Below are 26,501 nucleotides of genomic sequence, written 5' to 3' on the forward strand. Positions count from 1 at the left end.
AACAGAAAAAACCAGAAGTGGTGCTGTAGCTCAAGTGGTAGAGTGCCAGCCTTGAGCACAAAGAGGCTCAGGGACAGTGCCCAGGCCTGAGATCAAGTCCCAGATTGGCGCGTGTGTGCATGTGCGTGTGCATGTGCGTGTGCGTGTGTGTGTGTGTGTGTGTGTGTGTATTCCACATTATCTTCTCTATTTTTTTTATGTAGTTGTCTCTCTTAGACTCCCCTCAGTGTTACCCTGAGGATAATTTGCATCTTTCTTGGTGGGTAAGGGTAAGGTTATGTCCAGAAAGAGGCAGCTTTGGGGGACTAGGGGATTCCGGTGGTAATTCATAGCCCTGAACCACAGGCTGGGCCCCAGGAAGCAGATGTGAGTTTGGGTATCTTTGGTCCAAGGCCCTGGTGCGGCCCACATCTCCCCCCCCCAATCCCCTAGCTCTGCCCCAGCCCCTAGGGAAGGGGGTGGTTCTCTGGGCTATGTCAGGAATGTGGCTGGCAGCAGCTCCCTGCGGAGGGAAAGGGCAGCCTGTTCCCCTCAAGGTGGGTGGAGGGCCTGCTGCCAGGGAGGGGGGGGCACCTCTGTTCTCCCACCCCCCAGATCCTGGGCCTCCTGGGCAGCACAGGCACCAGTGACGGGGGATATGTCCTGAGGGGCAGCCCTAGCCCAGGAACAAGGACTCACGGTGTGGCTCTCCTCTGCGCTTGAGGAGCGGGAGAGGAAGCAGCGGCTGGTGCCAGGAGCCCCGCCCACCACCTTGGCCATGAGCTCAGGCAATTGTTTAAAGAAATGTCTGACTCAAGCCCAGAGCATGGCTACAGGGCATCTTTCTGAACCAGAGGGGCGGAGGATGAAGAGGAGGAGGAGGAGGAGGAGCACAGACACAGGAGTGAGGACAAGAAGCTTCAGGAATCCTGGCTACATTTTCTAGGCAGGCCTCATGTCTGCTATTGTAGTGTGCCTTGATTTGGAGAAATGGGAATTGTGACGAGCTCCTTTTATAGATGAGGACATGGTTAGATGCTCTAACAGGATCTGAACCTGAGTATCCAGCTTCGATCCCTGCCTCCTCCCACCCAGGGGGCCTCCAATGGGTATAGTCAGGCTGTAAATGCCTCAGCAGGGAGGCTGTGGGGCTGGGGGTGAGCGGAGGCAGGAAGGGGCAGGCATGGCTGTGAGCCTGTCTCGCTGGGACAAGTTCAACTCTACAGAGGCAGCTCTGGACCACCTAACTCTTCCTTCAGTATCCTAGAAAATGTAGCCAGGTGAGGGGACTTACCTAGGGGACACAGTGGTTGGAAGGTGATGGCGTGCCAGGAGATGAACAAGCCCTTGTCCCGATCCAAGCTTTACTTTCCAGACTCTCAGCGACTTAACTAGCAAACACCAGCATCCTAGCCAGGTTCCGGGGACCCAGTGAGCTGCCCCTGATACCAAGGGTTGTGCATGTAGGGTTGGGGGTAGGCCACTGCATTTTGTTTGGTGATACATCTGGGTGGATGATTCTCTCTGTCTCTGTATCTCTTCTTTTAAGGTTTAAACTTGGAGCTTGCTAAGTTAGTTCTCTACCACTTGAGCCATGCCTCCAGCCTTGCTTTTTGCTGGTTAATTTGGAGATGGGATGTAGAGAACTTTTCTACTGGCCTGGACTAGACTCAAATCAGCTGTGATCCTCCAGATTTCAGGAGCTGCCTCTGCCGCTGCTGCCTCCTCCTCTTCCTCCTTTTTTTTTGTTGTTGTTTGTGAGGCTTGAACTCAGGGACAGTGCCTAGAGTACCTTGAGCTCTTTTGCTCAAGGCTAGCGCTCTGCCACATAGAACCACAGAGCCACTTCTAGTTTTCTTGTAGTTAATTGCAGATAAGAGTCTCACAGACTTTCCTGCCCTGGCTGGCTTTGAACCATGATCTTCAGATCTCAGCCTCCTGAGTAGCTAGGATTACAGGTGTGAGCCACTAGCACCTGGCTGATTTCAGCTTCTTAAGTAGCTAGGATTACAAGTAGGACCCAGCTTCTATCTGTCTCTTGGAGGAAACAGGTAGGGATGGGAATGCGGCTTAGTGCTGGAATTCTCGCCTAGCATGCACGAAGCCCTGGGTTCGATTCTCCAGTACTACATAAACAGAAAAAGCCAGAAGTGGTGCTGTGGCTCAAGTGGTAGAGTGCTAGGCTTGAGCAAAAGAAGCTCAGGGACAATGCTCAGGCCCTGAGTTCAAGCCCCAGCACTATCACAAATAAAAAAGAGAGAGAGAGAGAGAAAGGAAGGAAGGAAGAACGAAAGAAAGAAAAGAAAGAAGGAGAGAGGGAAGGAAGGAAGAAAGAAAGAAGTGACCTCTACTCAACTGACGACTCCTATGTGAAAGGAAGCTGGTTATGTTGGAATCTGAATTAGCCTGAGGCAGGCTGATGAAGAGGCTGAGGCTGGGGTTTAGACGCCTCTGGTACCCGCTGACCCTCTTCCCTTCCTTCTGTCTTAGGTGGAAGGACTGCGGGACAAATGGAGGGTAGGGGGAAGGGAGAGCAGGGGAAGGCTCAGCAGGCTGCCGAACCACCCTCCAGGTGAAGTCCCAGGAGACTCGAGCTCCCCAGTTAGCTCAAGATAATCATAATCTTTGTCTCCTGGTGTTGTTAACAAGCGCAAAATCAGTTTGAGAGAATACACTTGTAATGCTTGGCTCAGGTAAAGACTCAATGATAGAAGTGCTACCTGTGCTGCCCAGGGCCATCTGAACAGGGGAGGCTGGAGCCCAAAGTGGCCTCAAGATGCAGCAGGATCCAGAGGCCAATGTGCCCAGAAGCCAAGAGTAGTGGGCAAAGCTGGGCACTGGTGGCTCACACCTGTAATCCTAGCCACTCAGGCGGCTGAGGTCCGAGGATTGTGGTTCAAAGCCAATTTGGGCAGAAGAATCCATGAGATTAAAAAAAAAAAATCTCCATCTAACCAGCAAAATGCCAGAATGTAATTATGGCTCAAGTGGTAGAGTGCCAGCCTTGAGTGCAAAAGCTAAGGGACAGTATCGAGGCCCTGAGTTCAAAACCCAAGGTTGGCACACATGCGCTCTTTCCACTGGACCACCTAAGCAGGTTCTAGAATCCAGGGAGATTGGTGCCTGGTTAGGAAGCCAGGGTCCCGCTGACTTGATGGAAAGGCTGCTGTAGAAATCACCTAGGCAAAATTCCATGCACGCCCAGACGGTCAGATGGGAGCCGCCTCAGAGCAGAGTGGGGCACCAGATTTGCTGCTGCTGCTTTCTGCTGCTTTTTGGATCCTTCTGCCTTCAGCCCCGCAGCTCAGCCCAATTTCCCCCTCGTTCTTTCCAGCATGCTCTCCTCTGTCCCCTTATCTTATAAGACCTGGGAAGTTCCTGTAAGAACTCTCATGAGCTCTCATCCACCATGAATACAGAACACAAGTCGTTAATGGGAGCCCCCTCTGTCTCAGGAGCAGTGCCCAAACTCACCCGAACTGGGACTCTCTGAAAATAAAGCTGCTGTTTTTTGTTTTTTTTTTTGCCAATCCTGGGGCTTGAACTCAGGGCCTAGGCATTGTCCCTGAGCTTCATTTTTTGTGTGCGCCACAGCACGACTAACCGCTTTTTCTGTGTATGTGGTACTGAAGAATCGAACCCAGGGCTTCATGCATGCTAGGCAAGCACTCTACCCCTAAGCCACATTCCCAGCCCAAAGCTGCTGCTTTCTTGATCTATTTCCACAGCTCTTCAAGATCTGTGCCCCACAGATCAGCCCCTACTCCTCCCCCGCCCCCACCCCACCTCTTCCTCTGTTCCTGTCCAAGGGGCTGTGGATAGACAGAAGCAGGACTCTCTTTGGGGGAAAGTTAAAGAGCACAGAGGACAGCATCGTTCATCTTATCTGGGAAGCTTGGCTGTGTGCTCACTTTCCTCAGGTGGCCAGGGGTAGGGACCCCTGCCAAGTGGTCTGTCCCCTGTCTCCTGTCCCCTGACCCCTCCTTCTCTATCCAGGAACATGGGGTAGGGATGAGGGACGTGTGTGTGTATCAAAGAGATCGAGAGAAGCTAGCAGGTGGATCAGCAGTCATTGTCAGGGGCGCAGGAGAGGGGCGCCTCTCTGGTGAGGTCTCTCCTCAGCCTGCGTGGAGGCTGCACAGGGGGTGTGGGAAAGCTCTCACCCCCAAGAGTGCTCCCCTTGCTGGATCCAGTGATGGGATCCAGTGGTGGTGTTGGATCAGCGTTGGGTCACAGCTGGAGGGGATATGGAAGAAATCTCCCCAGAGCAGGCTGGGGATGGAGTAGAGGTACTGTTTGCTATCCCTGGCCAGGTGTGACCCATGGCCCGCCCTCCCCTCCAATTCCATTTCTTTCTTTCTTTTTTTGGTCGGTTGTGGGGCGTGAACTCTGGGCCTGGGCGCTGTCCCTCAGCTCAAGGCTAGCGCCCTACCACTTGAGCCACACCGCCACTTCTTGTTTTCTGGTGGCTAATTGGAGATGAGAGTCTCACAGACATTCCTGCCCTGGCTGGCTTTGAACCAGGATCCTCAGATCTCAGCCTCCTGAGTAGCTAGGGTAGTGGCCTCCTGAGTAGCCACCAGCACCGCCCTTTGCTTTCTTGCCATCCTGTCCCATGGCTGCCGCAGGGATCCAGCCCCACTCAGCTCTTAGTATTTCCTTTCTAATATTCAAGCCTTAAGCCACGCCCATAGGTACTGGCTCCAGGGTAGCCTCTGCAGCAGCTCCTTCTAGTACCAGCCACCCCCCAGCCCGGAGTTGGGACACACCAGGTCTCGTCTCCTGGTTTTGTGCTCACTCCTCTGCACCTCCTCATCTCCTCCTATTCCAAGGCAAGGCCCTAAGTGCACCAGTTTTTGTGTTGTTTCTTTTTGAGGGGTGGGAGTGGGTGGGAATCGATCCACTCAAACCCGTTGATTCTCTTATTCTGCCCACACAGAGCAAGCCAAATCTACCTCAATTGCCAGCGAAGCCTGCTAACTTAAATCAAGACTCTGCCTGCCGTGGTGTCTGACCTGGGCACCATCCAGGCTCAGAACGGCTGTGGCCATGTTTCCAGCCATGTTCAGGGCTGGAGGATAGGAAAGAAGGTTCCAGTGAACCAGCTGGCTGCCACTCTGGGTTTGGGCAAGTCTTGTCTGCTCACAGGCACTAACAGTCAGCTGTGTGGAGCCCCTTTGCAGCCTGCACCCCATCTCCTCTGGCTGCCTGTGTTCTCTGCTATAGCTTCCAGTATCTCCACTCATTGTGCCGTTTGTCTCTGCCTCTGGTCCCTGGGCAGGCAATCTTCTTCCTGGCTGCACACTTTTGAATGTGGACACTGGTGTCTATGGCAAAGGAAACGTCTCTGCCTTTGCACTTATGGGGAATGTCAATGCACACATCGAGGCTGTGTCCAGCCGTGTCCTGCGTGACCTGTGCAGGCTCCCAGGCCTCAAACCACCAGGGACTTCTCTGAGAGGTCCCAGGTCCCTGGACAAACTTGGGTCTGCTCACTCTGTCATCATCTCCTTCCCAGCTTGTGGGGTCCTGTGAGGAGAGTGCGTCCCCTCATGGCTGTTGGGGGGGGGGCTGGCTCCATGCAGCGACATCGTGCGCTGTTCATCCTGGCTTCCCACTAGCCAGGCAGCCTCACGCCTATTCTTCCGTTTAACGCCCTGAGCCACACTCGAACCACTGGCACCTGCGCTCCGTCCCCAGCACCCCTAGGTACACACAGCATGAATACCACAGCTGCTGGCTTCCTCCTCTTTGCCTCCCCTACCCTAGCCCTGATCACCACCCCAATCCATCCAGCTACCTTGTCCCAATCCACCACTGTGAACCTGGGCTCAATAGCAGGGTCTGTCTTCTGAGTTCCAGCGGCAGCCATGGCCCCGTTCTCCATGGAACCCTGAGGAGAGAAGACACAAAGTGGTAATGGTGAGGGGTGGGGGTGCGCGGCGTGGGGGGGAGGTTACTCTCAGCAGATGAGGAATGAGAACAGAGCCGGGGCTGCTCCACAGCAAGGTAGCCAGAAATGGGGAGAGGCCTCTGGGTGGAGCTGGGTGGGTGGAAACCACAGGCACAGTGCTTCAGAAAAAAGAGACGCACTGATGTGGCTGTCGTTGCTCTTTATTCTTTTGTTCTTCCCTTAAAAAATTGTCTGGGGGCTGGGAATGTGGTATAGTGGTAGAGTGCTTGCCTAGCATGCGTGAAGCCCTGGGTTTGATTCCTCAGTACACATAAACAGAAAAAGCCGGAAGTGGGGCTGTGGCTCAAGTGGTAGAGTACAAAAGAGCCAAGGTCCCACGTCCCTGGACAAACCCAGGCCCTGAGTTCAAACCCTCACACCAACATAAAATAAAAAAACAAAGCCGGGCACCGGTGGCTCATGCCTATAATCCTAGCTACTCAGGAGGCTGAAATCTGAGGATCGTGGTTCAAAGCCAGCCCGAGCAGGAAAGTCCATGAGACTCTTATCTCCTAAACCACCAAAAAACTGGAAGTGGTGCTGTGGCTCAAGTGGTAGGGTGTTCGCCTTGAGCTAAAGAGCTGAGGGACAGTGCCCAGGCCCAGAGTTCAAGCCCCACGACCGACGAAAAATAAAAATAAATAAATAAAAATTAAAAATAAAAGATTCAGAAAGACATGGGAGAGAAAGCAAGCTGAGAGATTCTGAGGAAAGGTGGTTAGTGGGAAAAGGGTTCCAGGAAAGGGGTTCCTGCCAATCCTGGCAGGTGGCAGGCAAGTGAGTCACAGGCCTAAAGGGTGAGGTTCACTCATTGTGCCACACCCCATGACTCCCTGTCCCCCACTCCCTGGTTATTCAATAGATCCTGTGGGTCACAGGTTGGGATTTCTAGGCCCATGTACCCACAAGGCAGAAAGGCAGGAGGGCACGGGGGGGGGGTAGGGGGGAGACTGTCCCTTCGGCTGCTTAGGGCACGTCGGCAGCCACACATAGGGTGGAATTAGCCAAGGTGTAATCAGGGGATTCAAGGTTAAATGGAACAAGAAAAGAGGTAAAGCCAGAAGGAAATGGAATGCACTGGGAAAATCACACAGCCCCGGCTGGCTCTGTGGTCACGTGGGGTGAGGCTAGAGAAAGCAGACTGGCACGAAAGCTCACGGAGGAAGGGCAGGGAGAGCACATGCCACCAGGCCTTCCCTAGGCATCTGGGAGGTGACCACAGGAGGCCATGGAGCTGCTGACTCTTGGCCAGAGGCTGAGGGTTTGAGCAGCCCGATGTCAAAATTCTTTTCTGTGTATATATATATGACCATGCTGGTACCTGGGCTTGAACTCAGGGCTTGGGTCTCTTTGCTCTTTTCACTCAAGGCTGGCATTTTACTGCTTGAACCACACTTCCACGAACCCAGGTGGAAAAGTCTGCAAGATTCCATCTTGGTAGAAGAAGGTAGGCCTGAAGACACCTGCCTGTCATTCAGCTATGTCAGAAAACTTGAAAGAGGTGGATCACAGTCCAGATGAACTTCTGCGCAGGAAGCAGACCTTATCTGAAAAGAGCTCGTAACAAAAGGAGACTGGAGGCTTGGCTAGAGCACCTGCCCAGCAAGGATGAGGCCCTGATTTCAATCTGCACTACTGCCACGAAGCTTCAAACCCAACAAACAGACCATCTCATGTTCTCTTGAAGGGCAGGAAAAAGATTATTATTATTATTATTATGGTTGGTCGTGGGGCTTGAACTCTGGGCTTGGTTGCTATCCCTCAGCTCTTCAGCTCAAGGCGAGCACTCTACTGCTGGAGCTACAGTGCCACTTCCAGTTTTCTAGTGGTTTATTGGAGATAGGAGTCTCACGGACTTTCCTGCCCAGGCTGGCTTTGAACCATCATCCTCAGATCTCAGCTTCCTGAGTAGCTAGGATTACAGGTGTGAGCCACTGGCACCCAGTTTAGGAAAAAGATTTTTATATTAGCACATCAGACACAGAGACCCTGTATATAGCTCCCCTACCAGTAATTCAGTGATGTTCCTTCTAATTCTAATTCTGTTTGAGCCTCTAGCTATTGACCTTCTCTCCTGCACAGCACAGTTCTTTTCTCCTAGCCATCCCAAATCCTTTTCTTAGGGTGATCTCCTTCTCTGTACCCCAACTCCATTCACTACAACTCTATCCTCCTATCCCAGCAAGATAAAAGGATGGTCTTAGGCAGGAAGGTGCTAGCCCATAAATTGTGTGTGCTTGTGTGTGTGTGGGGGTGGTGGTGGTGGTGGTTCTGAGTACAGTTCCTGAGCTTTTTAACTCAAGGTTGATGCTGTACCACTTGAACCACAGCTCCACTTTTGGATTTTTTTTTAATTGGTCATGGGGCCTGAACTCTGGGCCTGATCTCTTCAGTTCAAGGTGAGCACCCTACCACTGGAGCCATAGTGCCACTTCCTGGTGGTTTATTGGAGATAAGAGTCTCACAGACTTTCCTGCCTGGGCTGGCTTTGAACCATGCTCCTCAGATCTCAGCCTCCTGAGTAGCTAGGGTTACAGGCATGAGGCACCAGCATCTGGCTTCATTTCTCATTTTGGTTGTGCTCTTTACACACCCCAGGCTAGCAGACACTCATCTGATTTGTTCCCACTCTACCAGCCTGGAAGCAGAGGGAGGGCATCCATCCATCCCACGCCTCTCAGCACACAGCACACCTGTCCTCTACTCCCGATTCCAGTCTTGCACTATCTCCCTTATGCCTAGCTGGCTACCTCCAGTTTCTGGGAATGACTCTTGGTTCTTCCTTGCTAGGGGTTGTACAGCTCCCTGGATCTTCACTTGACAGACCTGTAAATACGCAAGGTCAGCCAGGACTCCCACCCCCTGCCATCTTCTCTCCCCTCCCCCCGGTTCCCGGACACAACCAACTCTCTTAAGCACACCATTTGATCCACATTCCTCTCCCAAGACACGTGTGACTAGACCTGGGTAGAGCTTGCAGGATTTCTGGTCCCCCCTTATCAGCTTGTTATCCCACAGCTTACAGACCCCTAAAGCCTCTTTTTTTTTTTTTTAGAAATTAGATTGCTGACATTGGCTTGGTATATCACATGAGGGCTATGGAGTAGATCTGGACCCACAAGCCCTGTGTATTGGAGCAGCACAAAAGACACATGGTATGGATGTAGTGATGCATGGCAGCTCAGGAATGAGGTTGTGAGAGAGCTGGCAAGGGTGGGCAGTCTTGGTTCCCCAGTCTTGGTCTCAGTGAAGGATCACACCGGTACCTGTCTCCCTCCCTGCTTCTTCCCTCATACAAAGATCTCATCCACACCACTGCTTTCGTGCACTCATTACTGACACACATCTGAGCAGCCCTGGCATGCCAGAAGACTTGGTTACGTATGTGCAGGTACTAGGGCTTGAACTCAGAGCCTCATGCTCCTAACTTGGGCTTTTTCCTCTCATGGATGATCCTCTACCACTTAAGCCATACCTCCAGTCCAGCTTTTTGCTGTTATTTGGAGAAGGGCTTTTACAAACTTATCTGCCCAGGTTGGCTTCTCAGATCTTTAGAAGACACCTGAAGTCCCCCTTCTCTGACCCTGGCCTTGCTGTCCTTCCAGTCTGACCTAGAAGTCCTGCTGTAAACTCCAACACAATACTAAAATTGAACAAGACGGGTGCTGGTGGCTCATGGCTGTCATCCTGGCTTCTTAGGAGGTCGAGATCTGAGGGTCACGGTTCAAAGCCAGCCTGGGCAGGAAAGTCCATGAGACTCTTATCTCCAATAAACCAACAGAAAGCTGGGAAGTGGTGCTGTGGTGAAGTGGTAGAGTACTGGCTTCAAGCTGAAGAGCTCAGGTCAGGGCTCAGGCCCAGAGTTCAAGCCCCACGACAAAAAATAGTAAACAATATTGATCCCTGCAGTCAGCTTATTTTCAAAGATCTCTCTCATACTTCCTGATGCCGCTCCTGGCACGTCTTTGCACAAGCCTATTTCTCCTCTCTAGCCAAAAGGACAACTTTGATTTTTCAAACACACCTTCCATTTTCCTTCACAAACTTCACTCTGTCCAGGATGAGGATAGAGGTTATTGTTGCATGAATGTTTACTATATCTTGGCCTTTTTGATCTTCCTAACCATATTGCACGAAGAAGGGGCAGTATGGCTCCTACATATATTTGACAGATGAGGAAATCTAAGCATGGAACAGTCCCACAGTGAGCGAGGGCCAGAGCAAACAATGGGACTCCAGAATATTCTCTTTCCCATAATTCTTTCTTCCCTAAACTAGCCCAGCTAGAGATAACCTCTTCACTTTCTGACTTTGACAAAAAAATCGGATCTTCCATGTATGAATATAAACACCCATGGGCCTGTTTGGTATTTATAATTCCTTGCCTCTGGTGTTTCCCGGTGTTTGGTAATTATCTTCATTGTCCAATACTGTTCTAGATTCCAGTATATCAAGGACCTATGGATTGCTGTTTCGTGGTTTTTCCAGTGCCTAGTGGGCTGCTAGAAAATACTTTATCTACCTGCTTCAATGCTGGGTTCTTGCAAAGTAGACAAAGCCTGCGGGCTTTGCCTTCTGACTTTGCAAAAGCAGGAATTATGATCATGGTAATTTGAACCATGGAGGGGAACCATGGTTTTCTTCCTGAGAGGGTGGAATACAACATCAAATGTGCATCTTGGAACATACATTCAGCTCTGGGTAATCTAGACCATAGAGTCCCTTGGCAACTTTGTTTTTCTTTTGTAGGTCATGGGGCTTGAACTCTGGGCCTGGGCTCTGACCCTCAGCTCTTCAGCTCAAGGCTAGCACTACCACTTGTGACACAGTGCCACTTCGGGTTTTCTGGTGGTTCATTGGAGATAAGAGTTTCACAGACTTTCCTACCCGGGCTGGCTTTGAAATGCGATTCTCAGATCTCAGCCTCTTGAGTAGCTAGGACTATAGGCGTGAGCCACCGGCGCCCAGCTAGGGATTCTTTCTTGAAAGTTTCTTTTTCTCCTTTCTCATTTTCTTTTTGGCAGTAACAGAGTTTGAACTCAGGGCTTCATGTTATGCAAGTGTTCTTCCACTTGAGCCAGGCTCCCAGCCCCCGCTTTTTTGCTTTGGTCATAGCTCTCCTGTTTTTGCCCAGGGCTAGTCTCAGACTGTAATCCTCCCATCTACATCTCCTGAGTAGGAGATATGACAGGCCTACCCTCCCACACGCGCTTACTGATCGACATGGGCTCTCACTAACTTTTTTGCCTTGGCTAGTCTCTAACTGCTATACTCTAAAGTAGCTCGGATGATAGGCATGAGCTACTGGTATCTGGCTGCTTATTTTTTGGATGGAGCTTCAGAAACTATTTTCCCAGGGCTAGTCATGAGATTCTACAACCAGATGTCCACAGGTAAGCAAATGTCCTGAAGAAGGTCCCTCAGTCCTGCCCCATGCGCCAGGAGCTGGGTCCTGCCAGGGTGTCTGCCCTTCAGGCCAATAGGCTAACTGGGACCTTGTTTTCCAGGTGTCCACACCCAGATATTCATTTGTGTCATAGTACAGTTGAACTCAGCCTCGCGGGCCATAGGCAAACGTCATCCATGAATCAGAAGTGTACAGAGGTCATGCTGGAAAATGAGGGTGCAACCCCAACTTTAAAAGGCTTTCAACATTGTGTACATGTGTGTACGTGTGTATGCCTAGGTGCTGTTCCTGAACTTTTTTACTCAAGGCTGGTGCTCCTACACTTGAGCTATAGCTCTATCTCTGACTTTTTGACGGTTAATTGGAGGTAAGAGTCTCATGGGGTTTCTTGCCTGGACTGCCTTTGAATTGTGATCTTCAACCTTAGCTTCCAGAGCTAGGATTATAGGTGTGAAATATCAGTGCTTGATTTCAATAGTTGTTTTCTTTTTCTTTTTTCTTTTTTGCTAGTCCTGGGACTAGAACTCAGGGCCTGGGCATTGTCCTGAGCTTCTTTTGCTTAAGGCTAGCACTCTGCCACTTGAGCCATAGTACTATTTCTAGCCTTTTCTGTTTATGTAGTACTGAGGAATCAAACCCAGGGCTTCATGCATGCTAGGCAAGCAATCTACCACTGAGCCACAGTCCCAGCCCTTCTTCTTCTTCTTCTTTTTTTTTTTTAAAGAAACTTCTACAATCTATTACTTTCTTTTCTAATCATAAAACAACCTTTATACACCAAAAAGAATCCCAAAGTGAATAAAACACATGCTTATTTCCAGCTAGGATGGTATTCCGGGTCATGGCATTGAGTTGAATGAACGTCAGTGTTTGTATGCAAGGTGAGTAATTTTATGATCAGACAGATTTCTACTTCCATAAGAAGATTAACACAGTGCTGATGAGTAGGGCTTGATAGAGGGTGTGCAATGCACCTGTGTTGCATGACAGCCGTCACAGGATCTTCCTATGAGACCTGGGACAGTCCTGGGATAACCAGAACGGTTACAAAGCCCCAATCCCAAACCTGGCCCTCTCCTCCCCTGCCTTCCCAGCCTCTGCATTGTGAGAAGTGTGTTCCTGGTCAGGTCCTTATGCCTGAAGGACTCTTACTTTCCTCCCACCTTCTTTACTTTCCTTCCACCTTCTTCTTTCCTTTCCACCTTGTCCTTTGTCTCTCACCTTGGAAGGTTAAGTTTTATGAGGAAGAGAACCTGTTTGTTTTGCTAGCTACGAGGTCCTGCCTAGAGCTAAAAGACTCAAAGACTGGTTGGATGATGCATTCATGCAATCTATTGACACAGCTTGTTTCAGTGGGCTTTGTGAGGGAGGGTGGGAAGAGATGTCCCAATGTAAAGAGCTGCCATTGTGACCAGAGACAGGCACCACGTATTTCCAGCTGAAAGCCACCGGGCTGTTGGGTAATGGGAGGGGCCCTGAGCAGAGCATGCTAACCTTTTTAGATCCTTCTAGTCTGAGGCCACCTGGGAGAGAAGCCTATACTACCCCAAGTAGTACCAATCACTGCTCTTGGCAGCATATGCCAATTTCTGGCTAGTTTTGAGGTATTATTTACTTTTGTCCTGTGCCAACTGATCTGCTCAGACCTCTGGCACTTTTCCTGGGGTTCCCTTCTGTGCCAGGTGTTCCACAAGACTTCAGCACTCAGCCAGCGTTACCCGAAGGTTCCCTGATACTCCCAAGCCAGGGACAAAGCCAAGGATGTCATCTAGTTCTCAGTAAAAGGGTTGAGTTTCTCCTCTCCAAGTCTTGTAGCTTTTCTGCTCAAGGCTAATGCTCTACCACTTCTGGTTTTCTAGAGATAAGAGTCTCACAGACAGCTGGGCACGGGTGGCTCACTCCTGTAATCCTAGCAACTCAGGAAACTGAGATCTGAGGATCATAGTTCAAAGCCAGCCCGAGACTCTTATCTGCAATAAACCACCAGAAAGCCGGAAGTTATGCTGTGGCTCAAGTGGTAGAGTACTCGCCTTGAGCTGAAGAGCTGAGGGACAGCACTCAAGCCCAGAGTTCAAGCCCCACGACCGTCCCCTGACTCCCCCCAAAAAAGAGTCCCATAGACCTTCCTGCATAGGCTGGCTTTGAACCACGATCCTCAGATCTCAACCTCCTGAGTAGTAGCTAGGGTTACAGGTGTTAAGCCTGCAGCCCCAGCCTCTCCAGATCTTTTTCCTGGAGTGAGTCACTTCTGTCAGGCAGGTGCATCCTGGCTTCCTTCCTGAGTGGGTGGGCAGGGTGTGGCTCATGACAGACTTGGTTTGTCCCCACCATAATTTTCATGTCCACCAAGTAAGACAGATGCTCACTTGGCTTCTACTGGAAACATGAGACACTAGGAAGTAAAGCTCAAGACAAATAGTGAGGTCTGCTTTGCTGGAGGCCTTGGCAGGGAGAAGGAATGCAGGGGCCACTGTCATGGCCCCTGAGATCAGGGAGAGGGGAGGGAACAGAGCTGATGACAGTGGCACAGCGGCCATGCTCTGCCGAGAGCGGACAGCCTTGACTCAGGTCCAGGTCGTGGAAAATGGAAAAGTAGATTTTTATTTTTTGTGCCAGTCCTGGGGCTTGAACTTAGGGCTTCGATACTGTCACCTAAGATGCTTTTCCTCAAGGTTAGTGGGCTACCACTTGAGCCATAGCACCACTTCTGGTTCTTTCTGAGTAATTTTATTGGAGATAAGAGTCTTATGGCTGGGCGCTGGTGGCTCACGCCTGTAATCCTAGCTAGCTACTCAAGAGGCTGAGGATTGTGGGTCAAAGCCAGCCCAGGCAGGAAAGTCTGTGAGACTCTTTTTTGTCAGTCATGGGGCCTGAACCCTGGGCCTGGGTGCTGTCCCTCAGCTCTTCAGCTCAAGGCTAGCGCTCTACCACTTGAGCCACAGCCCCACTTCCAGCTTTTTCTGCTTATGTGGTGCTGAGGAATCGAACCCAGGGCCTCATGCATGCAAGGCAAGCCCTCCATGAGACTTCTATCTCCAATTAACCACTAGAATAGTGCTGTGACTCAAGTGGTAGAGCTGAAGAGCTGAGGGACAACACCCAGGCTGAGTTCAAGCCCCATGACTAACAACAAGAATGATGACAACCACAAAAATCTCATGGACTTTCTTTCCTTCCTGGGCTGGCTTTGAATTGTGAGCCTCAGATCTCAGCCTCCTGAGTAGCTAGGATCACAGGCATGAGCCACCACTGCCCAGCAGAAAACTAGATTTTTACATGAAATCTTCAGTGTTTCACATTTGGTGGTTTTGCGTTTTTTTAGATTGCTTTTGCCATGCTAGGGATGGAACCCAGAGCCTTGTTCATGCTAGGCAAATGCTCCATAGCTACACCCTTCTGCCCTTGACCTTGCATTTAACCTAAGCAAATGCTATGGGCTGAGTCAGCATGTCTGACTTGGTGTGCCCATTGTAAACCTTGGGAGGATCCTTGGCCTCCGACTCTGCGTGGGGGCCATGTGTGTAGAAAGCAGGAACACAAACAATGAGTCTGAGCTGCACCCAAAGTGGGGGGCAGGCCTACAGGTAATGGGGTACCAGGGTCCTGGGTAGGCAGGGTCATAGACTGGCACCTAAGAGCTCCAGCAAAGTCCAACAAAGGGCAACCCTGGGTCTCCTCTTCCCTCCCTTCTAGATGGCAAAGATGAGCTTCAGGAAGAAGCTGAGGGGCAGACTCTTAGTGGCCATCTTCCCCTTGTGTCTAGTGTCTGTGAGGACAAGGAGGCCTAGGCCATGAGCCAAGCATTGCACCTCCAGCGTCTCGGTTCCCCGTGTAGAGCACCCTACCCCAATACACATGCACAAATGCTAACTCCTAGCACCTCAGAACTTCACCTTATTTGTAAATACGATACTGCAGATGTACCTAAGATGAGGTTATTGGGGTGTACCCCAATCCAATGTAATTAGTGTCCTTTAGAAAGGAGGAAGTGGTCTGTCACACACCTGGGCTGGCACTGATGAAGACCCAGGCACAGGTAGGATTGTGGCCTCTACAAGCCAGGACCAAAGTCTGCCGGAAAACACCAGAAAGCAGGGGGAGAGGCCTGAAGCAGACATGCGCGAATGCTCCTTACAGGGAACCCACAGTGTCCACGCCTTAGCCACCAGAAGGCCAAGATGATCCCGTCTGCGGTTTTTAAAACAAACTTGTGCCCATTGTTACAATAGCACTAGGAAAGAATTGGAGGGCAGCCAGATGCTGGTGGCTCATACCTATCACCTGAGCTACCTACGAGGCTGAGATCTGAGGATTATGGCTCAAAGGCAGCCTGGGCAGCCAAGTCCATGAGATGATTTTTTTTTTTTTTTTGTCAGTTGTGGGTCTTGGTCTGGGCGCTGTCCCTCAGCTCTTCAGCTCAAGGCGAGCGATCTACCACTTGAGCCACAGTGGCACTTCTAGTTTTCTGGTGGTTTATTAGAGATAAGAGTCTCACGGGCTTTCCTGCTGGTGCTGGCTTTGAACCACGATCCTCAGATCTCAGTCTCCTGAGTAGCTAGGATTACAGGCGTGAGCCACCAGCTCCTGGCTTCCACGAGATTCTTATCTCCAGTGAATCACCAAAAGCTGGAAGTGGAGCTGTGGCTCACGTTGTAGAATGCTAGCATTGGTGGGGGGGAGTGGAGGGAAACTTAGGGACACAGAGTTTAGGCCCTGAGTTAAAGCACAAAACAAACACCAAAGAATATGAGGCCTGACTCAGTGTTTCTTGGGATCCAGACAGGGCTACAGAAGGGGAGGGCATTGAATCTGGAGACGGCACTTACAAAAGCATTTAGGGACTAGGGAGTCAGGGCCAGCATCTCATTCCATACCAGAACTGTCAGAACCAGGGTCTCCTGGCCAACACAGCCTTCCGACCTGGCCCTCAGTGATTGCTCCCACAGGCAGCTCTTGGGAAAAGCATTCAAGGACATCCCTTCCTAGCCCAGAGGTAGCCTGTTCTCCTTCCTTAGCGTCTGAGAAGTCAAGGTAGTTTTCCCCACTAACAATTGCTGAGCATGGGAAAGGGCGTGTCTGTGTATATGTGTGTGACAAACCTTGCTTACGTTGTACTTTCCACTGTGGCTCTAGGATGGAATTCTCTCTTAGAGGGGGGGAAACAAACACAGAGGAAATCAGGTCATTTGTGCAAGACCTCTAGCATGCCTTCACAATGCCCCACCTAAAGTGGAAGCCGAGGCTTTGGAGGCCAAGAAGGCAGTGGTGAAAGGTACCCACAGCCATAAAAAGACACATGCGCATGCGCATGCGCACTGACTGAGGATCCAGAGTCAGCCAAATATTCCTGGAAGAGTGCTGCGAGCAGAAACAAGCTTGGCCACTCTGCCATCATCAAGTTCTCCCTGACCCTGAGGCAGTCAGGAAGAAGACAGGAGACAACACACTTGCGATCACTGTGAAGGTCAACAAGCCGCAGATCCACAGGCTGTGAAGCAGCTCCAGACCCTGATCAGACCTGATGAAGAGGAGCAAGCATGTGTACCACTGGTTCTTGATTCTGCTTTGGATGTTGCCCCCACGATGGGAATCAGCTAAACTGAGCTCAGCTGGCTAATTTTAAATATATGTTTTTCACCATTAGAAAAAACACACACACACAAAAAACCTCAAACCAGGTGCTGGTGGCTCACATCTATAATCCCAGCTTCCCGGGAGGCTGAGATCTGAGGATTGCAGTTCAAAGCCAACCCAGGGAAATGGACTCATTACCTTGCTCATGTAACTGTAACCCTTCTGTACAGTATCTTTACAATAAAAAAAATATATTTAAAAGTTAAAAAAAGCCAGCCCAGGCAGAAAAGTCCCTGTGAGGCTCTTATCTCCAATGAATCACTCAAAAAGCAGACATGGAGCTGTGGCTCAAAGTGGTAAAGTGCTGGGCTTGGGCAGGACCCATGACGGGGACACACTCTCTCTCTCTCTCTCTCTCTCTCTCTCTCTCTCTCTCTAGAACAATTCGTCTTTGGGAGGGCAACAGGAGCCCACTTCTAGTACTTTCCAAAAATATTCTTCATGCATTCCTGCCTCCCTTTCTCCAAAGCCCACTTAGGACAGCCCCACGAGCCACTGGCCAGGGTCTCTGCCGGCCCCCAGCCCTCCTCCAGTCCCCTGGTCCCCGGCCCCGTCCTCTCGAGAGAGGCTGCTCTCGGAGGGTGCATGGGAGGAGAGCGCAGGGAAGAACAACAGAAAGCCTGCACTCTGCCCCACAAACAAACAAGTCCAGCATAGAGGCGGCCTGAAAGGAGTCAGTGTACGGCGGGCGGGGGCTGCAGGGGGTGGGGGAGCCACATAAAGGAATGTTGTTCGAGAAGGCCGGGGCTGGGCACCGAGGGATGGACAGATGGCCTTTTATCCTGCAGTTCGAGTTGTGCCTGAAAACCCTTTCTCTGAAATGAGATGTTGCTCTGGGCCCTTGTGTCCAGCTGCCCCTACCCGCTGCACACACACAGGCGGTGGGGGCTGCAGGTGTCTGCACACCTGATAGCCCATGGCCCGGGGTAGGAGGGAGAGGCCTGGGAGGAAGAGGATGGTGCTGGGGTGGTCTGGAGCCGTAACTGCATCCAGAGCTCTCTCTGCCTGGACACCGTCTGTGTTGATATCCCCGACTCCCAACCCCCCAAGCCCATGGCTTTCTGAGAACAGTCTCCTTGGAGCTGGTCATTTTGGGAGACGAGACCTATGCTGCAAGGAAGGCTGCAGATTGTCCTGTTTTTACTGCACTCTGTCTTGCTGGGTCCAAATCAGAAGCCAGGACAAGTGGAGGCTAAGCTCTAGCCACTCTTTTGTGTCCTAGGGAGATACACGTGGCAAGTGACAAGCCCCAGAATCCCCTAAGGAGGCTCAGCCATGACCCTGTCCCCAGTCAGTGCAAGGCCATTCGCTCTGCAGACCACCGTCCCCTACAGAGACAAAAGCCTGAGGGCTGAGCCACAGAGACGGGGGTGAAGGCTGGGAGACAGTCCCAGCCGCCTGGGGACCCAGCTCACCGTAGACCCACATGGCTTCTCCTCATGAAACAAGCCTCCTTCTGGGGCCACGATTCACAAACTCATCATCCAAAGCAGGAGCCCTAGTAGGAATCAAGTCATTAGAACAGTAGGACAGTGGCTCGAAAATAATCGATGATCACTAAAACTCTCCAGGGAACCCAGGCGAGTTTTCACACTATTTTTTTAGATGAAAAAAAAAATCTTATTTTTGTTGATGTGGTACTGAGGAATCGAACACCAGGGCCTCATGTGTGCTAGGCAAGCACCCTGCCACTGAGCCACCTTCCCAGCCCCACGTTTTCACACTGTTGAATGACCTCTGTACCACATCCAGTCCTGGACCACTGGCACCTGCTCCAGCTCTTTTCTCTGCCCTCCAGCTGTGGATTAGGGCGACATTGCCAGGATTGCACAGACTGAAGGAGACACGTGGACACTTCCAATAAATGCCTAATTTTGACATTTGGAGGGAGGGACCTGGCGGGAGGGGGCAGGAGGAGAGGAAGGGGAAGGAGGGTGTGGAACTTCCCATGCTTGGAGCATGGATGGGGTAGAGGGGAACCTGGATGTGGTGAGTATGAACCAGGCCTGAGGCTCGCCTTCTAGATTCTTCTTCACAGAAATCCTACCTCTTGAGGCACTTGTAGGATGGGAAAGCTTCAACTCTGATGAACAACATGGGTGCCAGGCAAGGCTCAAGTTCCTCAAAAAATATTCTTGGGCACCGGTGGCTCACACCTGTAATCCTAGCTACTCAGGAAGCTGAGATCTGAGGATCATGGTTCAAAGCCAGCCAGGGCAGGAAAGTCCGTGAGACTCTTATCTCCAATAAACCACTAGAAAACCAGAAATGGAGCTCTGGCTCAAGCAGTAGAGTGCTTGCCTTGAGCTGAAGAGTGCAGGGACAGTGCCCAAGCCCAGAGTTCAAGCCCCACGACCAACAAAAAAACAAAAACAAACAAAAAAAATATTCTTGGCAGACTTAGTGGAACCACACCCAGAGTATAATCTCTCCTGAATCTGACTTCCGAGCACTCCAGGTACACTTTGAACATGCTACCCCGCCTCCACCCCATGCAAAGTACATCAAAGCCATCTAAAACCTGCCATCTTCTTTCTGGCCAACTTGCAAAATAAAACAGATTTCAGATCTAGCTGCAGTACCCCAGACTGCAAGGATTTTCACTGCTATTTGTTTATGTATTTATTTATGGTGGCCCTGGGAATCGGTGGCTTTCACTTGCTAGCTAGGCACTCTACCACTTGAGCCAGCCTCCTAGCCCCTTCTTGCTTTAGTTATTTTCAAGGTGAGATCTTGCTTTATGCAGGGACCAGGCTAATCTGCAACCCTCCTACTTGGGCTTCCTGTGTTGCTAAGGATGACAGGTGTGCACCATTTCACACAGCCATTGAATGAGATGGAGTCTTGTATGCATTTATGCCTGAACCATGATCTCCAGATCTTTACCTCTTAAGTATCGTAATAGTATCTTAACTATCCTACTAGTATTTGTAAATATCGTGTGTGTGTGTGTGTGTGTGTGTGTGTGTGTGTGTGTGTGTGTGTGTGTGTGTTGATACTGGGGCTTGAATTCAGAGCCTTGTGCTCTTGCTTGACTTTCTTAGTCAAGGCTGGTGCTCTACCCCTTGAACCTTACCTCCACTTCTGACATTTTGCTGAACATTGCTAATTTGAAAGGAGAAGTAAGCCCCTGACTTACAGTACCCAGCAAAAAGCCTTCTATAAGAAAATCCTAAGAAACAATATTTTAAAATTTGTCTTTAACAGTCTAATCATTTAAGAATTATTATTCTTGTCATTGCTTATGCAAGGACAAATGATCATTAGACATAATCATAGCCACTAGATTTTGTTAACTAGAAAAACAAACACACAAACAACCAATCCTTTCTCCACACAACAGGAACAACGACAAAACCACCTGCTTCCCTTCTAACTACTTCTTTTGATGGATTCAAACACTCCCTTCCCTCCCCCCCCCAATCCCTGCCCCGCCCCAAAATCTTTTCCCTTCAGGATGGACAACATTTCTGCTTAGAAAGCTTGGCTTACCTGTCTCAAGTGGCATGGTAAATTCTAGAACGCAGGTCTGTTGCACTGCAGCTTATGTCCTTTCTCCCTCTCTCAGTTCACCCCACAACTTCCTGGTCCACTGCAGACTTCTGCCATGAGCCAAGTCTGCTCAGGGAGCTCAACCTGAACTATAAGAAGTTGCAGCCACTACTGCTCATTCTATGCTGGCCATGTTTTGCACTCTCAGCCGTTTGGCTTCAGGGGATGGTTGTCTTGAATGACACCCCGAGGCAAGCTGTCCTGAGTGGATCAGGTGTCTAGGATATCACTTGATACACATTCCAGTGTGTCAGGCAGAGGTGGCCAGAAGGAGCTGCCATGCGTGAATGACACACGGACGCCAGGATTCCAGGGAGCACCCGAGCTGAGGCCAGAGCTTCCCAATAGAACCTAGGCTTGGGAAAGCCTTCTGTATCCGAGCTGTCGGATCAAGCCGCCACTAGCCACACGTGGCCGCTGAACACGTGTTCAGTATGACTGAGAAGGTGAGCTTCCGGATTTTGATTTGTGATTCAGTTGACCTAGTGGCCACCAGAATGGACAGGAAGTTCTGGGGGTTTCTATCCAACTACTATCTCCAGTCTTACCTGGGATGTTGTTCCCGCGGCATCTCAAACCAATGTGACCCCTGCCCAACTTCACTGACCTAGCCCAAGTTTGGGTCTTTACCCAATCTTAATCGTTTCTGGAAATCAAGCCAACCAGTTGCTCAGCTCCTCTTTTTCCTCAGTGACAATGTTGAATCGGTCAGCAAGTTCAACTTGACAGCTGCTGGTTTTGTATCCTCATGGCTACCAGGACATACCATCCCATGGGTTCTTGGACAACAGGAATGGAGTCTTTCTTCCTGATTCAACCCTTTACCTCCTCACAGTAGCCGTAACTATCTAAAAAAGTATAGACAGATTAGCTGGCTGAAGAAGCTAATCTGCTGCTGGCTGCTATTCTCAGAATAAAATCTAAATCCCTACCAAGATAGGGTGGTTGTCTCTCTCTTCAACACCCCCCCCCAACCACATTTCCGCTCATTTACCATATTGCAGCAACACCAGCCCTCCCTTTTGATCATACCTCAGGGCCTTTGCACTTGCTGTTTCTGCTGCCTGGAATGGTTCATCTATGATAGCCACCCTCCACACTGGGGTGGGGGGAGTACTGGGGTTTGAACTCAGGTCTGGGCACTGTCCCTAGCCTTTTTGCTCAAGGTTAGTATTCTACCACTTGAGCCAATGCTCTACCTCCTCTACCTCCTCCTCTTCCTCCTTCTCTTCTTCCTCCTCCTCCTCCTCCTCTTCCTTCTTCTCCTCTTCCTCCTCTTACTTCTGCTTCTCCTTCCCTCCTTTTCCTCCTCTGCTTCTTCCTCCTTCTCCTCCTCCTCCTTCTTTTTCTTCTTTGTTTAGGTGTTTAATTGGAAATGAGAGTCTCATGGACTTTGCTGTCTGGGCTGGCTTTGAACCATGATTCTCAGATCTCAGCCTCCTGAGTACCTAGGATTACAGGCGTGAGCCACTGGTGCCCAGCTGTCAGCTCCTTTTTAATCCATCAAATATCAGTGCCTTAGAAAGACTTTCCCTGACCACCTTCTCCACCTGAAGCTGTGGTTGTCACTTTTTTCCATTCTCCTGATCTAAGAGACATGATAAGTTGTATTATTCTACAGGATAATTATATATATTATCTATAATATATATGATTATATAATTATATATTATAATTACATGTTATGACATATAAATGTATATAAATAATACATATAATTATATTATATATAATAATATTTATATTCTCCTGTAGCACTTGCCACAGCCTGTCACTGTATCTGTCTCCTCCCCATGAGGGCAAGAACGCACTTTTCTTTCTGTCCCTATCAGCAAGCACAGTTTCTGGCATTAAGGAGACATCCCTGCTGTTCATGATTGCCTACAGGAAGCAATAGGGAGGAAAAAGGCAGTCCTGGGAGCTCCCAGGACCCCCTGGGGCCCTAGCCAGCCCGGCCTCTGAGGCCTGTTCTTCCCTGACCAGGATGAATGCCTCAGGACCAGTGCTGTACCTGTCCAGGTACCGAAAGGGTGAGACCAGCAGGTCAGAGTGGACCCCACAGGCCCTGCCCACAGAAATGGGGCAACTGAGAGATCAGAAGACCGGAAGGCTCCAGTTCCTCCGGGGGGCGGGTCGGGATGATCTGATCTTGATGAGGAGGGTCCCAGCACTTAACAATTCAGGCTTTGAAACCATCCATCCCCTCGCCTCTTAGCAGTCACCTACCCGCTTCTTAGCGGAAGCTGGCGCTGCTGGGACTCAGAAGGCCTTGCTTCAGCTCAGCGCGCATGTCCTGTTTTATAGCTCTCACAGACCTCAGAGCAGCTCCCACTGTCCTGTGGGGGAGGGCGGGGAGTGAGCGAGATGACCTCACCGTCAGAGTCTGATCGTCAGGGTCAATGCCATCAGCGCGGGGATCACTGCTGTCTTTGGACCCAGGCTTTGCAGGGCCCAGGTTCCCTTGACCCGTAGTGTCTCCTCCCACTATATAGACTGTGAACACCAAGAAGGAAAGGACTCACCCAGATGCTGAGCTCAAGGGCAAGGCTGCTTCTGTACTCTCCTCCCACACCCCTCCTCAGCCCTGCATTCTCCCACTGGAGCTACTGTCATTCCATGACTGAGGGGACAGCCATTGCCTGGGACCCTCCACCCCCCACGGACTTGGTAACTAGCGTCCGCCACCTGCATGAGTCTTCCCTAAGTGGTTTCCTCCTTGCTGTAGCTACCCGACCCCAGGGTCCAGCCTCTGAAAGGCAGATGTAACTCTGTCTCCAAGGTCAATGACCAAGTCCACGATGACTCTGAGCTCCTCTTCTGCAATGTGCCCTCTGGAGTGGGGCAGAATCTTGGTTAGAATGGAGAAAAGGGGGTGTGGGGGGAATGGAATGACCAAAACCTAATAAAAAGGGAATGGAGATGGGGACAGGGCTCCAGTGGAAGAGGTCCTGGGTCTAATCTCCGGTAATGGGGGAAAAATGTATCTGTGTGTGTGTGTGAGACAGGTCCCAGAACTCATAATCCTCCTATCTCAGCCTTCTGAATGCTGGGATTACAGGAATGTACCACCATGCCTGTCAGTCAATGTAGGGTGTTTTGTTTTATGGGGTCTTGTATGCGTTAAGCAAGCTATTTTGCACCCAGCTCCATGATTACACTGGTACAGAATAGAGTCCAAATATAAATTATTGCTATGTGCTAAGAGAGACTTTTTCTTTAAAGAAAAAAGTCAGAAAATATTTTTCTACAACTCCACTAGGGTGACCACTTAGTTGTTTGAGAAAACAATAAACCTAAAACAATCCTTATTATGTTCTTTACATTAAAAAATGCTGAAGTAGTAAAGCATAAACTATTTATTAAGAAAAAAAAAGGTGTATGGGGCTTGGAAGGTGGCTCAGAGATAGAGTGCTTGCTTTGCATGCATGAGGCCCTGGGTTCTATTTCTCAGCACCATATAAGCAGAAAAGGCCAGAAGTAGCGCTGTGGTTCAAGTGGTAGAGTGCTAACCTTGAGCTGAAGAGCTGAGGGACAGCGCCCAGGCCCAGAGGTCAGGACCCATGACCGACAAAAAAAAAAGAAACAAAAAAAAGAAAAAATGTGTGTGTGTGGTTGAAGTATTTCATAGGAAGAATGTGTGTGCGTGCGTGCGTGCGTGCGTGTGTGCGTGTGTGTGTGTGTGTGTGTGTGTGTGTGTGTGTGTGTAACTAGAGGCCCTGAGTTCCTAGTACTGGCCCTAGTACTGGCACAAAAATAAAGTTACAAAAGGGTCATTAGATGAGTAAAATTTCCAGTTGCCAATTGGTGTGTGATCCCTTTTGTGAGAACTAAAGAGAGAAGACTGTAAAGGCACGTACAGACGATTTCTGTGACCTGCACAACAAATGCTGGAGAGTATTTATAGAGTGAGAAGGATCTGAATTCATATTAATGAATGCCAGGATATCTGGCACATGATGGACTTATGGCAGCCCAGGATCTAGTTCCTTCTCCATCCTTTCAACAGATTATTTCTGGAACATTCCAGAAGACTTCTGAAAGTCGTCAATCTTGGCTTCATGCGAGGCTCAAAGCTAGGTAGCTCACTGAAAACCGCTGTCATGATGAGTCCCCTGGTTCTGAACACAAATTCACCATTCTCCTGGGTCCTTTGCCCAATAGACCATGTCCCTGTCTCACCTGGAAGGGTATCCTTGGATACGCTGGCTCCCTGCCCCTGACATCTACTCTAGGTCATCCTTTTATCCTAGTACAAAGAAACTCTTTTTAAAAGGTGGCACCAGTGGTCAGACACCACTCATTTTCATAAGGGAAATAAGTCTGTACTCTGTGGGCTATGTTCATAACAAATGACCTCTCCCTAGGTCAGATCAGCCACCCTGGGGGCAGGGGAGAGATGTCTGATATGGAGTCCTGTAGTCTGACTGTGAAATGCGCTTCTGGGTGGAGTGACTGGGATCAGCATCAATGCTGCCCGTGGTGCAGGGTGAGTTGTCGGTTTCGGGTGTGGTTTACGCATAGTGGAGGAAGCCAGAGGTGTCCACTCCTCCCTTCCCTCCTGCTCTTCAGGCCATGCGCTTACACCTGCCTCGTGTGCTCCAGCGTGTATTCCTAGCATGTATTCCCGCCCTCTTTCCCGAAGCAAACAAACAAGGGCAACCCAGACAGAAGGGGCTTTGAGATTTCCCTCCATTCTCCTTGGGAGGGTCACCTCTGCCAGCCTGGCATTCCACAGTGTCAGCGCCGCTCACAGCGGCCACATGCTGGCCTGACACTTGGCATGACCACAGGCAATGATCCGGCAGAGCAGCGGGGGCCCTGGGTGGGGGATGATCTTCCTTCTCCCATTGGGTGAGGAGAGGAAGAGCTGATTCCCAGGTGTCCCTGGTCTGCAAGAGGCTTGGGGAAGACATTCACTGTAACACCGCAGCATGGTTTGGGGACGGAGATGAAGGCTTAGAAAACCACTGACTCCTCCAGCGGCACACAGGCACAACTCAGAGAGGAACCTAGGCTCAAAGCTGTGTTCCTCACCTCAAGAGCGCCCCCTTGTACGCTTAATAGAAGAAGTGTTGTCCACCTCTACTCCCATATCAAGACTCCTACCTCAGCTTCACTAGACACCACTCACCTCCAGGCAGATGAGACTCCCTAGCAGGACATCAGAACACTTGAGAACATGTGGGAAGGGGAACGCAAGTTAATAATATCTCAGGTCCTCCACAGATTCAGGATCTCCCATAGGCCCCATTGCTCATTAAAAAAAAATGCATTTCACCAGCCTGGTTCAACTAAGATTGCCAAAATCACCAACTCCAGGGCACACAGGCCCCAAACAAGGATCCTTTGGGACTCCAGGAACCATACCTCACACTTTGACCTCCAGGAGGTCAGATGTTGCACCTGCTGGTTAATCAGTGACTGGGCATGCCATTGGGAACAAGTCACGTGTCAGGGAAAAGGAGTGTCTGGCTCTCTCTGGAATGTTCCCCACCTCCCACGGTCCACACATCCCATACTTCATCTCAGGAGGCAGAGATAGATGGTTCATGAGAAGGAACACCCTAAATTGCATCTTACCTTCCCACCTCCAACAACAATTTAATCCTCCCACTGGTTTCAGATTTTTGCCTAATAGCTAAGCATGGAGATTCTGAGTTCCTGGAGATCCTCATTCCGGGATTTCTCTGTGGAACTACAATACCTTCTAAGATCTGGTACTTCCAGAATTCAAATGGAAATCTAAGGGAAATTGTGTGTGTGTGTGTGTGTGTGTGTGTGTGTGTGTGTGTGTGTGTGTGTGTATGTATGTGTGTGTGTGTGTGTGTGTGTGTATGTATGTGTGTACTTCCAGAATTCAAATGGAAATCTAAGGGAAATTGTGTGTGTGTGTGTGTGTGTGCGCGCGCGTGCGCATTGGTCCTGGGGCTTGAACTCAGGGGCTAGGCAGTCTCTTGCTCAAGGCTAACACCCTCC

The 26,501-nt window shown here is 50.2% G+C and overlaps 1 protein-coding gene across 1 annotated transcript in view; it reads right to left on the reverse strand.

Moving 5' to 3' along the window:
* The window catches only part of Fa2h (fatty acid 2-hydroxylase), a 48,622-nt gene that overhangs the window by 13,502 nt on the left and 8,619 nt on the right, over window positions 1-26,501 (reverse strand). Inside the window, exon 2 of the mRNA XM_070026297.1 lies at window positions 5,780-5,872. Within this exon, the coding sequence (XP_069882398.1) occupies window positions 5,780-5,872 (93 nt within the window). The remainder of the gene's footprint in view (window positions 1-5,779; window positions 5,873-26,501) is intronic.

The sequence above is a fragment of the Dipodomys merriami genome, unplaced genomic scaffold (genome assembly GCF_024711535.1).
Source record: "Dipodomys merriami isolate MVZ:Mamm:240054 unplaced genomic scaffold, mDipMer1.0.p SCAF_176, whole genome shotgun sequence".
Taxonomy (NCBI): Eukaryota; Metazoa; Chordata; class Mammalia; order Rodentia; family Heteromyidae; genus Dipodomys; species Dipodomys merriami.